The sequence below is a fragment of the Periplaneta americana genome, chromosome 1 (genome assembly GCF_040183065.1).
Source record: "Periplaneta americana isolate PAMFEO1 chromosome 1, P.americana_PAMFEO1_priV1, whole genome shotgun sequence".
NCBI classification, from domain to species: domain Eukaryota; kingdom Metazoa; phylum Arthropoda; class Insecta; order Blattodea; family Blattidae; genus Periplaneta; species Periplaneta americana.
Window position 1 is genome coordinate 52,826,534 of NC_091117.1, and position 14,046 is coordinate 52,840,579.

The 14,046-nt window shown below is 35.9% G+C and overlaps 1 protein-coding gene across 1 annotated transcript in view; it reads right to left on the reverse strand.

Moving 5' to 3' along the window:
- LOC138695395 (polyamine-transporting ATPase 13A3-like) overlaps positions 1-7,520 on the reverse strand; it is a 153,581-nt gene extending 146,061 nt beyond the window's left edge. Inside the window, exon 1 of the mRNA XM_069819801.1 lies at positions 7,396-7,520. Coding sequence (XP_069675902.1) covers positions 7,396-7,489 — 94 coding nt within the window. The 5' untranslated portion in view covers positions 7,490-7,520. The remainder of the gene's footprint in view (positions 1-7,395) is intronic.
- Positions 7,521-14,046: the final 6,526 nt, after the last annotated feature.

Sequence of the window (14,046 nt, forward strand, 5' to 3'; positions counted from 1 at the left end):
GCATTGATAAAGGATACACAAAAAACAATAAAAATGAATTAGTTAATTTAGGAGTAAAACAGGGCTGTCCTACGTCGCCGACACTTTTTAATATCTATATGGACGCAGCGATTGATGAATGGCAAAATCAGCTAAGATACAATTTTAAAATCAATGCAACAACTTTAAATACAATACTGTTCGCCAACGATCAGGTTGTTTTTGCAGAAAATGAGAATAGTTTACAACTAGCCACATTTCAGCTGGAAAAAAACAATGAAAACATACTCTAACAATCTCGGCAACTAAAACGAAAGTTATGGCATCAGAGGGAAAATACCCGAGAAGATCTAAAATGTTGATTGATGATGAAATTGTAGAACAAATACAACATTTTAATTATTTAGGCTGCGAAGTTACATTCAATTACGAAAAAGACCTGAAAAACAAAGTCCATAAATTCCAAATTATATGTGGAACTATCAAGAAAACCTTAAAAAATAAAACACAGAAAGAAACAATGCTAAAATTCTACAAAACTATGGCAGTACCAATTTTGACTTATGGCTCGGAGAACTGGACAATGAATAGATAGGATAGAAGAATTATAGAAACAGCAGAAATGAAGTTTCCGAGATATGTGGCTAGATACTCTCTCACAGACCATATGAGAAGTGAAGAAATACGAGATCAGCCGAATATATTTAGTTTAAATGACAAAACCATGAATAATAAACAAAATTGGCATGCCCATATACTTAGAATGATGAATAATAGGCCGGCAAAGCAGACAATGCGATATAAACCAATAGGATCAAGAGACATAGGAAGACCTCGCCGGCGATGTGAGGATGACTTCTGAGACGAAACAGGTCAACTTGGCCTATTTTGATGTAGATGATGATGATGATGATGATTGTGAGGACGCCGAACTTTATGTACACGCTGTATTAATGCATTTATCCACTTTCGAAGCGAGTTTTCCATTTCGTAATGTGCTGTTTCTATTAAGTTCATGTTCGCTTGTCATAAATTAATTAAATAAACCGCAGGCTTTGGCTTTAACACGAGAAAGCTTTAACAGTCCACTATACCACTAATTAAAAAAAAAAAAAAAAAAAAAAAAAAAAAAAAAAAAAAAAAAAAAAAAAAGGAACGGCAACACCACCGCACTGACACGAAGAACAACCGATTGGAGCCGATCAAAACAAACATGAAGCGTCATAAAACAAAATAATGGTGTTTTGCGAACATGCTATGAAGATGACCGGCTTAAAACCGATTGGACCGATTTATCCCAATGGGCTCCGCACCTAAAATTACTATAAGAAAATGTGTAGCAGACCTGAAAGGGATATTGACAGATGTCAAGGTAGAATGGGAAAAAGAAGAAGTAAATGAATACATAATATCCCCTTATACAGATGGTTACACGCTTCGTGAAGAAATTTAGATTTAGGTAGGGGACACTGTTGCACTTGGATCACTTTTCACATTTTACTTTTTAATTTTGAGAAATGCAATTTTTTAAAATGAAAAAATGCTTGAAATAATTATTGAAGATTCCTTTACACCTTCCTATAGGTATTTTCCTGTTTTACATATCTATTAAGGGTAAAAAAAATTAAATTAAAGAACATGTAAAGTGATCCATGGTACAACAGGTTCGTGTACCTTGGATCATACCCTGTTGTACCTTGGGACATTGGAACACAGGCAACATAGGTGGAAATACAGTTGTAAAAACTCACAATCATTAAAAAAATCTATTTGTCATCATTTGCAGGCTTCTCTGATTGAGATTTTATTTCCTGGAGGAGCCATAACTGTTTCTTCAGTTTTCTTCAAGGCATCAGGATCAATTGGGGCCCTTTTAACTCCTGACTTACTTCGTGGCATGATCTTAAAATAAAAGAAAAACAAAAACCAATAGCATCATGTACCTTGGAACATGTTCCTTGGTACAAGATGTTTTGTGATCCAAGGTACAAGAGGGTGCACGTTTAAACAAATATGGCTGTCTAAACTAGAGATGAGAAAAAATCATGGAAATTAACATAAGTTATGTATATACTCATCAGATGATAGCGAACACACCGTACTTGATTGATAGTTATAAATACAATTTGGTTTCGTGTTAGATAACATACGACAATGAACGAACTAGTTACTTTCAGTACCAAAAAAATTGTTTCGTTCACATAACTCACGCTTTGTAATAAATCAAACCGGAACTATGACCAGAGCTACCTAGCGGTTTTCTCTACAATCTACTTCAGTTTGAGTCGGCTAGGTAGCAGCAAAACTCAGAAACAAAAAAATGATCCAAGTTACACTATGATCAAGGTCCAATAGTCTCCCCTTCTGAAGCCAATTCTGCCAGCAGAGATTATAAACCCCATGAAAATGCTTGAGTTCTTTGCTTGCAACAACAGGTCTATTGCAATTACAAACTTATTTTACCCTTTCGGATCTTTCTGGCTATCCCAGTGGTTGTGGCAACAGGAGAAACGAATTTTTCCTATCTTAAACTCATCAGTATAGCAAGAATGCTTGAACAGTATGGTAATGACGTCCATTGAATATGGAATTAACATAAATTTAAACTTAGACAAAATTCTGAATAACTTTTCATAGAAAAAAGCAAGAAATTAACTTTTCCATATTAAAGGCAGTAACAGCAATATGCCTTTTTATCATATATTCACATTAAGTGATATTTTACCGAGACAGTGGTGTTTGTGACTCCTATTCGTGAGATCTCGGGTTCAAACCCCGTGGCCGGTCAATTCGACTGGGGATTTTTCACAGTTTCCCTCAATCACAAAGGAAATTGCCGGATTGTAAATTTATATACCATGATTCATCACCAGGCTTCGGTCCTGGGCACAGAAACGCATGAAGTTCAGAACGCACGGACCATAGTGTTGTGTTGGTCGAGTGGAGTGGGAGATGGAGCTCGCCGTTACTTCGCGTCTCAACATGTAAACAGTCCGTCACAATACGGCACAAAATGTATTTCACCCTGTACAGATGCAGTATATACAGTACATTCCTAGTGTAGACAATAAATGTCTACCATTAAAAACGTGAGTTGTAACCTTCAATCAGGTGTCCCTACGCCGAAGCCCGTTACACGTACCGCAGCCAAGCAGCAATAGCCTACACACAACGGTAATGCACATTACGGACCCACCTGTGCTGTTGCAGTCGGGTGACTGCACACGGGTCATGACGTCATTTATACTCCGTGTACTCTAAACCTCACACTGGTTACTCTGTGTCTCTAGGCCGAAGCCTGTTCGTCACCGCCTCAGTCACCAATATCATAAACATTAATCAAAATCTAAAATCAGTTATATAAACATAAGCCATCTACAACACAAACAGAAGACAGGAACTCAAAAATAGTAACCATGGTCTACTGGTATACCCACAGATGCTAACACGCGATATGACCACAAATGTTAAAGCCTGTACAAATAAACTTAACAAAAAATAAAGTGATATTTAGAATTAATATAAATAAAAAATAGTAAATATTTCACAATATTACTGTTCTTAATTTTCCTACATTTTGACTAAAATAAATGTAATATTTTCATTATATAATTTCCCGATCAACAAAATAGACGATTTTCTAACTACGAGACTATCTAAAGATAGACCTCTAACCGAAATATTATTTTGTTTGTTTACTTGTACGCTTACTTTGCGTTAAGTAACAAGCACTTTCTGAATAAATATTTTGATTGATTTTCAATGGCACAATAGAGATATGTATAGAATAAATTTTATTTACCGGTGTAGAGTCTGCAGATCATGTATGTTAAGATGGGCCCCGCAACTCTGTGGCTATGAATATAGATTAAATTAGGTTATATTAAGTTCTTATGTAAGAAAACGATGAATAACAACACCTTATGAAGGTTCTTCAGTAAAATTTAGTAGGTCAAAGTCAACAAGCAAACATAAAATAATAATACAGTTCACTGAACTACACTTTGGTCTACTGAAATACAGTAATAGTCACGAGAACCAATACTTACTTACTGGCTTTTAAGGAGCCCGGAGGTTCATTGCCGCCCTCAAATAAGCCCACCATCGGTCCTTATCCTGAGCAAGATTAATTCAGTCTCTACCGTCACATCTCACCTCACTGAAATCCATTTTAATATTATCCTCCCATCTACATCTCGGTCTCCCCTTAGGTCTTATTCCCTCCAGCCTTCCAACTAACACTTTATATGCATTTCTGGATTCGCCCATACATGGTACATGTACTGCCCATCTCAAACGTCTGGATGTAATGTTTCTAATTATGTCAGAAGAAGAATAAAATGTATGCAGTTCTGCATTATGTAACTTTCTCCATTATCCTATAACTTCATCCCTCTTAGCCCTAAATATTTTCCTAAGCACCTTATTGTCGATCATCCTTAACCTATGTTCCTCTCTCAAAGTGAGAGTCCAAGTTTCACAACCATTCAGAAGAACCGGTAATATAACTGTTTTATAAATTCTAACTTTGAGAACAGAAGGATGATAAAAGCTTGTCAACCGAATAATAAGCATTTCCCATATTTATTCTGTGTTTAATTTCCTCCCGAGTGTCATTTGTATTTGTTACTGTTGCTCCAAGATATTTGAATTTTTCCACCTCTTCAAAGGATAAATTTCCAATTTTTATATTCCCATTTCGTACAATAATCTCTTTTCACGAGACATAATAATATACTTTGTCTTTTCGAGATTTACTTCCAAACCTATCTGTTTACTTGCTTCAAGTAAAAGTCCCGTGTTTCCGTAACAGTTTGTGGATTTTCTCCTAACATAATCACGTCATCCGCATAAACAAAAAGCTGGTCTAACCCATAATACACAATACTTAATAATAATAATAATAATAATAATAATAATAATAATAATAATACTTACTGGCTTTTAAGGAACCCGGAGGTTCATTGCCGCCCTCACATAAGCCCGCCATTGGTCCCTATCCTGAGCAAGATTAATCCATTCTCTATCATCATATCCCACCTACCTCAAATCCATTTTAATATTGTCCTCCCATCTACATCTCGGTCTCCTCAAAGGTCTTATTCTCTCCAGTGTCCCAATTAACACTTTATATGCATTTCTTTCGCCCATACATGCTACATGCACTGCCCATCTCAAACGTCTAGATGTCGTGTTCCTAATTATGTCAGGAGAAGAATAAAATGCATGCAATTCTGCGTTATGTAACTTTCTTCATTCTCCTATAACTTCATCCCTCTTAGCCCTAAATATTTTCCTAAGCATCTTATTCTCGATCACCTTAACCTCTGTTCCTCTCTCAAAATAGAGTCCAAGTTTCACAACCATACAGAACAACCGGTAATATAACTGTTTTATAAATTCTAACTTTGAGAACAGACTGGATGATAAAAGCTTCTCAACCAAATAATAACACGCATTTCCCATATTTATTCTGAGTTTAATTTCCTCCCGAGTTTCATTTGTATTTGTCACTGTTGCTCCAAGATATCTGAACTTTTCCACCTCTTCAAAGGATAAATTTCCAATTTTTATATTCCCATTTCGTACAATAATCTGGTCACGAGATATAATCATATACTTTGTATTTTTGGGATTTACTTCCAAACCTTCCATCCACTTACAGATTTATGACTTCCTCTCGTTACCAAACTTTCAGAACGGCCCCGAGGTTCACTCAGCCTCCTATAAAATTGAGTACCGGGTCTTTCCCGGGGGTAAAAGGCGGTCAGAGTGTGGTGCCGACCACACCACCTCATTCTAGTGCCGAGGTCATGGAAAGCATGGGGCTCTACCTCCATGCCCCCCAAGTGCCTTCATGGCATGTTACGGGGATACCTTTACCTTTTACCTTTTACACAAACAACTCTGACAATTCCATCCTGTCCCCTCGTCCCAATACTGCACAGTTGCCACAATACTGATGACCCTCGAAATCAGTCTGGCGGGATTCTTGGAATTCGGAAAAGATGCGGCAATTCTGCCTCCACGTGGATTTGAGGGGAGCCTGTCAATTCTTCTGAACGAAGGTTGTGAGAGGAGAAGACAAGATTTCCGTCACAGTAAGGAAGACATTTATTTATGACAATCAATTAGTAGGGGGCAGTAGAAGGTCTGTCGGCAAAGTCCTTTCTATGAAACTGCACTCAATGAAATAAAATAAGGTATACTTGCTTCAAGTGAAAGTCCCGTGTTTCCCTAACAGTTTGTGGATTTCCTCCTAACATAGTCTCGCCATCCGCATAAACAAGAAGCTGATATAACCCATAATAATAATAATAATAATAATAATAATAATAATAATAATACTTACTGGCTTTTAAGGAACCCGGAGGTTCATTGCCGCCCTCACATAAGCCCGCCATTGGTCCCTATCCTGAGCAAGATTAATCCATTCTCTATCATTATAACCCACCTACCTCAAATCCATTTTAATATTATCTTCCCATCTACGTCTCGGCCTCCCTAAAGGTCTTTTTCCCTCCGACCTCCCAACTAACACTTTATATGCATTTCTGGATTCGCCCATACATGCTACATGCCCTGCACATCTCAAACGTCTGGATTTAATGTTCCTAATTATGTCACGTGAAGAATACAATGCATGCAGTTCTGCGTTGTGTAACTTTCTCCATTCTCCTGTAACTTCATCCCTCTTAGCACCAAATATTTTCCTAAGCACCTTATTCTCGAACACCCTAACCTCTCCTCCTCTCTCAAAGTGAGAGTCCAAGTTTCACAACCATACAGAAGAACCGGTAATATAACTGTTTTATAAATTCTAACTTTGAGAACAGAAGGATGATAAAAGCTTGTCAACCGAATAATAAGCATTTCCCATATTTATTCTGTGTTTAATTTCCTCCCGAGTGTCATTTGTATTTGTTACTGTTGCTCCAAGATATCTGAATTTTTCCACCTCTTCAAAGGATAAATTTCCAATTTTTATATTCCCATTTCGTACAATAATCTCTTTTCACGAGACATAATCATATACTTTGTCTTTTCGGGATTTACTTCCAAACCTATCTGTTTACTTGCTTCAAGTAAAAGTCCCGTGTTTCCGTAACAGTTTGTGGATTTTCTCCTAACATAGTCACGTCATCCGCATATAAACAAGAAGCTGATGTAAGCCATAATAATAATAATAATAATAATAATAATAATAATAATAATAATAATAATAATCTGTATACAAAATGATGTAAATGAAACAAAAATATTATATATTAAAATATGTTAAAAATATTTGCATTTATAAACACTGATCAGAAAAATACTACGAAACGTCAGATGTAAACAATGTTAGGTATGCTACAAATTGCGCCCACCTGCTATTCTCAAGGAGCTTAGCTTTATGAGAGGTCAGTCTCTTACCTGAACGCATGTACGCGTGTTGAACAGGCCGCTGCTCCTCAGGGACTGAGAGCGTGGCAACTGGCAGCCTTGAAGAAGGAGATTGCAGGCACATCTGTCAAAACAACACCGCAAGGTGCAGGTAATATCTCAAGCAGACTTCAGACCCAACGTCATCTAACATCTCTTGCCTTCATTAAAGATCTATTTGACGGATTTTCCTTATCAGATTATTGGAATCTTATATATTCCTCACTCGATTTTAATGATATAGTAGGGATATACAAAGCGTATAAAACATTTCTTTCACGTTTTGGTAAACTCGACGGGATATGAAAGACAAACGTGTAGAAGGTAATACTTCACTCGGTTTACTGTACTACGTATATTGTTTCTGCTCTATTCTATTTTATCTAACCCATTCTATTTAATGTTTAACTCGTACTTACGTTTACAAGTTTCTTCTGTTATCGAGGTTACCCGCTATTCCCACACGCAAATTCAGTCGTTCTTGTCTGACTTATCTATCAACATAAATCATTATTTATCTACCAAAATGTAGTCAATAAGGTTTGGTTTTACTTATTTAGAGGCGTCCTATTTAACCGATATGATGCGAAAGTTTAGTATCTATGTTAATTCCAATTTGGAAACAACAATTGCTATCAATATAATAAAAAATATTACTGTCCCTAATGCGATTAATCACGTAGGTTAAGTAGAGTTAATATGATACAGTGAAAAAAGTCTGGATTATCTGATGCAGACTTTTTTAATTGGTTATTTTATGACGCTTTATCAACTACTAAGGTTATCTAGCTTCTGAATTAGATGAAGGTGATAATGCCAGCGAAATGAGTCCAGCTTCCAGCGCCGAAAGTTACCTAGCATTTGCTCTTAATGGGTTGAGAGAAAACCCCGAAAAACCCTCAACCAGGATTTGAACCTGGGCCTGCTCGTTTCATGGTCAGGCATGCTAACCGTTACTCCAAGCGATGGACGATACAGACTTTAAAATGTACCAAGATCTGAGTTTAAAAATGTTTAAAACTGTGATTATGGAAGTACATTTTATGCTCTTTAAGGAGCAATATTGAACAAAGTTTTAAAAAATCACTGTTAGCCTCAAAAATGCATTTGTAAAAAGGTAGTTTTGTATGTTGAGAAACTTTGACGTGATGCTCGGTTACTTTTGTTATTGCTATTGAACGAATATAAATAGAATAATTTTTAAATGCTCATTTTACTCAGAATAATATCAGGTTCATTTTTTCCTAAAGAAAAGCTGGAATGTTGAACCATCTAAAGTCTGTGTGATGTATCTTGTCTCACTGTGAAAAGAGAGAGAGAAAGGAGATATGTCTTACTTCGTCTGTGTTGTTATGGCGATGGGGGAGTGGAACGATGCCGTCCATCCTTCCAGTGGCGGAAGGGACCAGTTGATACATTCTGTAGCGCATTATAAAATTACAAAATATCTCTCTTCGTACTGTGTAGTTCCGCCACTGAGCTTGTATTTCAAGAAACTGAGTTCCGGTAGCCTCTACAATAACAAGGTTTTGAAAGGAATCCTGAAAATTTATAACTCTCCTACAGTATAATCTCCACCCTTATTTGAAGGGACTTGGTTTTATTGCTACTGAGACAAGATAAACCTTACCAGGTATAGGAGTAATTAGTGTGTGAATGAGAAGGGGTATGATACATTTCTTAGCGCTATTATGATATATACACTGAATGTAAAGAAGTGGCCAAATCTTGTTCATAACAGAAAAGAATGGCGTAAATTAATTGAGAAGGTCAAAACTTCGACGAAGTTGTAGCACCTACTGAAGAAGAAGATTATGGTATATTTCTTAGGGCTATTATTACACGATAGAAGAATTATTATGATATTACGTTTATTATGAAAGAAATTGATCAAGTTGGTCAATTTTCTAACTTAAAATAATGTATTATATCTTAAGAGATATTCCATAATATCTCAGCTCTTCAGGGATGTTAAAAATTAATATGTTGGCACCTACAGTGCTGTATAAGTTAAAATAATTACACATATAAACTTATTTTTACACATTTACCTAATATTTTAGCTTCATGGTCATTCTTCTTACTTCTCAAATTTAATACAACTTTGGAAAATATACTCGTCATTATTAAAAAATTTATTATTATTATTATTATTATTATTATTATTACGAGTATTATCACTATCATCACTGCTATCTTTTTTTTTTCTTGTATTAGTTCAATGAGAGATCTAATAGTGTTCTTTGACCCTGTTGACCTTCTATAGGGCTTTAATTTAATTTGTATTATTTTTGTCAGTGTTTGTATTTTTTTGTGTTCGAATGTGCTATCTGGTAGGAATCTCTTGAATCGACTGAGCATATTGGGAATTAGATCAATGGCTTTCTCAAAGCATGCAATGATATGTTTCATATAAAACAATTTTTATTCCGAAAAGGAAGCAAAAACGAATAAAATTCTATTAAACTTTTTTATTTGAAATATATCAAAGAATAACCCCCTCAAATTAAAGTCATTACTTACGGTTCATGCTGTGTATTATGTAGTACTTACAGGAGCGTTAAGTGTAACGCAAAGGGTCTACCAATGCGGAGGAACGGTTAGCATGTATAACTCTGAAACGAGCGGGTCCGGGTTCAAGATCTGGTTAGGATAAGTTATCTGGTTGGAGTTTACCGAGGTTTTTGCTCAACCAATTGAAACAGAATTGCTGAGTAGCTTCCGGCATTGGACTTCGGACTCATCTCGCCGTAATTAATTCAAGTTTCACTGTCGTCATTACTAGACCGCTGGACTTCATGCAATTGCATGTTTTTATTGATTTGACATATTGAGAAAGTAAAAGTGGATCTTTGCCGATCATAGTTTTTACTATCGAATAAAGCCAACTTTATTTATCGTAAACGCACATTTTAAGGGGGAGGGGTTTCCTTTTAAATGCGTATATTTTTATTTTGGATATTTAACACATTTTCTTGTTTTGCCCGATTTATTATCTAATTTCAAATTTGTGTCTGATAAAAATAAGAATAATTTCCAATAAATATAAAAATTATGTGATAAATAAAACCAACAATAAGTTAATTAAGTCCACACCTGTGGAGTAACGGTTAGCGCGTCTGGCAGCGAAACCAGGTGGCCCGGTTTCGATTCCCGGTCGGGGCAAGTTACCTGGTTGAGGGTTTTTCCGGGCTTTTCCCTCAACCCATTACGAGAAAATGCTGGGTAACTATCGGTGCTGGACTCCGGACTCATTTCACCGGCATTATCACTTTCATCTCATTCAGACGCCAAATAACCTGAGATGTTGATAAAGCGTCGTAAAATAACCTACTAAAAAAGTTAATCAAGTACCGTACCTCCGTGGAAAAAAGATTGGATGTAACATGTTGCCCAAGTGTTACATACATCCAATCTTATTCCATGGAGATACTTGATTACTGTTGAAGACGTGAATTGTAAAAAATTGAAATTGAAATTGCAAAAAAATGGTAAAAATTGTAATTATAATCTTGTAAAATTTTGACTTGTTTTACATCTTAAAGCTTCACTGCTAATGTAAGATCTATGGAATACAATAAATGAAATGAAAATGAAAAAAAAAAAAAAAAAAAAAAAAAAAAAAACATTGCTGTGACGACAATGAATATTTCTCCCTAGTGTGTATATTGTGTCGTTTTTTCACTTTAACATAAAGCAAGCTCTGTGTACACAGGTCTACTAGCCGTGTCAGTCTAATGGTTCAGGAGTCAGGGCGAAAATACGCGTCGCCTGGATATCATTCAGGTGCCGGCACCGGGTTTCTTCTTCTCCCTTCGTCATCATCACCACTCATTCCATACACTACACTTACACGAACATTTACACATACACTCACCCTAGAACAAGACACAACACTCCACAGTTACACATCATGTACATCGTGGCCCGCCGAAGTGGTGTGCAACTAGAAAAATGGGTCACAGTCCTGCCATATATCCGCAATATGCGGAACCCGAATCACGTAAAGTGAAGTGGGTAAACATTGGACACACACACACACACACACACACACACACACACACACACACACACACTCTCTCTCTCTCTCTCTCTCCCCCCCCCCCTCTCTCTCTCTTTGATTGCATGTAACCTAAAATCATAGGCTTAAATTGATGAATTAATGTCTTCAGATCATTTATCATATTTATTTTAAATTTCTGAATGTAAGAATTTCTATACCTCATTGGAGGAATGGAAACATTGCAATGTTTCTTTTGTAACAGCCTGTACTCATGTGTTAGAAGTCTGCAGGTGTTCAGGCCGCCACTTGGAGAAATATGAATTACATACTGCACAACAATGCAGAAAAAAGAAAAGTGATCCTGGTATAATGTGTAAACTTAAAAATGAGATTAAATAAAATAATTAGAATTTACATTTCGTATGATATATTCAGGAAGGTAAACTTCATATAAAAGAGTTTCTGTTAGTACTGTTAAATGATTTTATTGATGTATGCATGTGTTTCTGTACGAGAGAGAAAAAGAGGGAGATTGTTTTAAGTTATGTCCTATTATATTGTAGTAGACCTACAATTCAAGCCCTATACAACTCGGTCCGAAAAATAGTGGATATGGATGTAACACTGCTCCCGAAAATATCTTTATTAAATGATCATATTTCGATATAGGTACTGTACCACGGTCAAGCTATAAAGAGGAAAGGAGGTAAATAATGTCCCCACAACCCCGTTATATGGGGATTCTATGGTTTTGCTTTGTCCTCCCCCCCTCAAGGAAACGGTTCTCTCTCCGCCTATGCCTAAAATGAATGTATTTAGACATATGTAGCATTAGCCTAGCCGACAACGGGAACCGTGAACTGCCGAATATTTGTTAGGCCATATGTGGCCGCACACCGGACGACTGGTAGAAGAGCCGACGCTTCGGCTATCAGTTACCAGTTATTATTTCAAAATTTCAAATTGCATGATAAACCAATTTCATATTTGAAATCAGCAATAAAATACATAGAAACAGTTAGAAAATCTCATGCAACAGAAAATGAGAAAAAAATTATTATATTATTATTATTATTATTATTATTATTATTATTATTAGGCCTATTAATAAAATTAGTTCTACGAAAATTTTGTCATACGACTATTTTGCATTAGATAAAAACAAAATTTGTTTTCTTTTAAATTTATACAAATTTCACATTACTACATTTTACGTATGTTGCAACAATCAACTACTGCAATTTTGCATAACATAAGCAACAATATAGTTCAGCTGCAGAATCTGGTCACCCTAGAATGTGTAACAACTATCATAAAATAACTTTGTCACAAACGATTTTGAGTACCGTACCGATACAGGAAAATAGTACATAACTGGATAATAAGAACTGTAAGAGTAACAAGACATTTAAATGTAACATTTTTGTAACTGCAAGCATACAGCTGCGTGACAAAAATGTAAAACATCAAACATTGAGATGTTTTCAACAAATGCATCCAAAACATTTGCCTTAATCAGAGTTGCATCATGAATCAACTTCTTGTCAATTGTGCATATTGTTTACATCGTAAGATTCTTGCGGTAATAATGTTTAAATAACCTAATTATACTTTGATCGGTGTAGAATAGTTAATAATTGACCATTAAATGCTTAGTGTGAACGTAAAATAAAGGAATTACACACAAATCAAAAACGTAAAATCAAGAAAAATTTAACATTGTTCTTATGTTACTTCCGGTGGACTTTTAAAATCGGACATAGAAACAAATAAAACGTAAATTCAGGTTTTACTGTATTCTAGGCTATTTCAACAGAGGGTGCAATGTGCAGTATTCCAGGAACAATACTATTAACCTGAGGACAACGCCAGTTTCCCTATATTCTGTCTCATAGGAATACCTAGCAGACCGAGCTGATGCCGCCTCCATTCCCTAAGGTCATATCGGCCGAGTAAAAAAAGTAATTATATATTTTGCTATATGTTCGAAGATAATTATTTTACTAGAGTAAATAGTAATATGCATAATTAAACAAATGAAAATTTTTATATTTAATGTGATTATTACTTTCTAAGATTATGACGAGTCATTTAATGTTTGCAACATGAGCAGCATAGGAATGGTTGATCCCTCTTAAAGCTTGTGCCTAAACATATACGCACATTTTATATCACTAACAACTGAAAATTACAACCTTATTGGTATACTGCAACTATAGGGTGAGGCAGTGGGATATGACGGTTTTTATAGCCCTGTTGTGGGACACTCAGAACGAATTAAAAGAAAACACATATACTGGAAGTAATCTAGTACAATGCAATTTATTAATGCCTGATTACTTTTTAAAAACTACATTTCGTAAGTAGCCTCCATGGCAACGAATACATTCCTGCAATTTGCTATGAAAGTCCTGCATAACTCCCCCCCCCCCCCAACAAAGCAGGTTCGTGTCACTAATTTCGTTCCTTATGTTTTGTTTCAGCTGAATTATGGTGCGAGGCTTGTTGCGATACACCCTACTTTTGAGGTAATCCCATAGGAAGTAATCAGCACACACTGAACTGTCTGTGAAACATGTTTCCAGGACGAATAATTTCACGATTTGGAGACATTGCCTGGCCGCCAAGATCTCCTGACC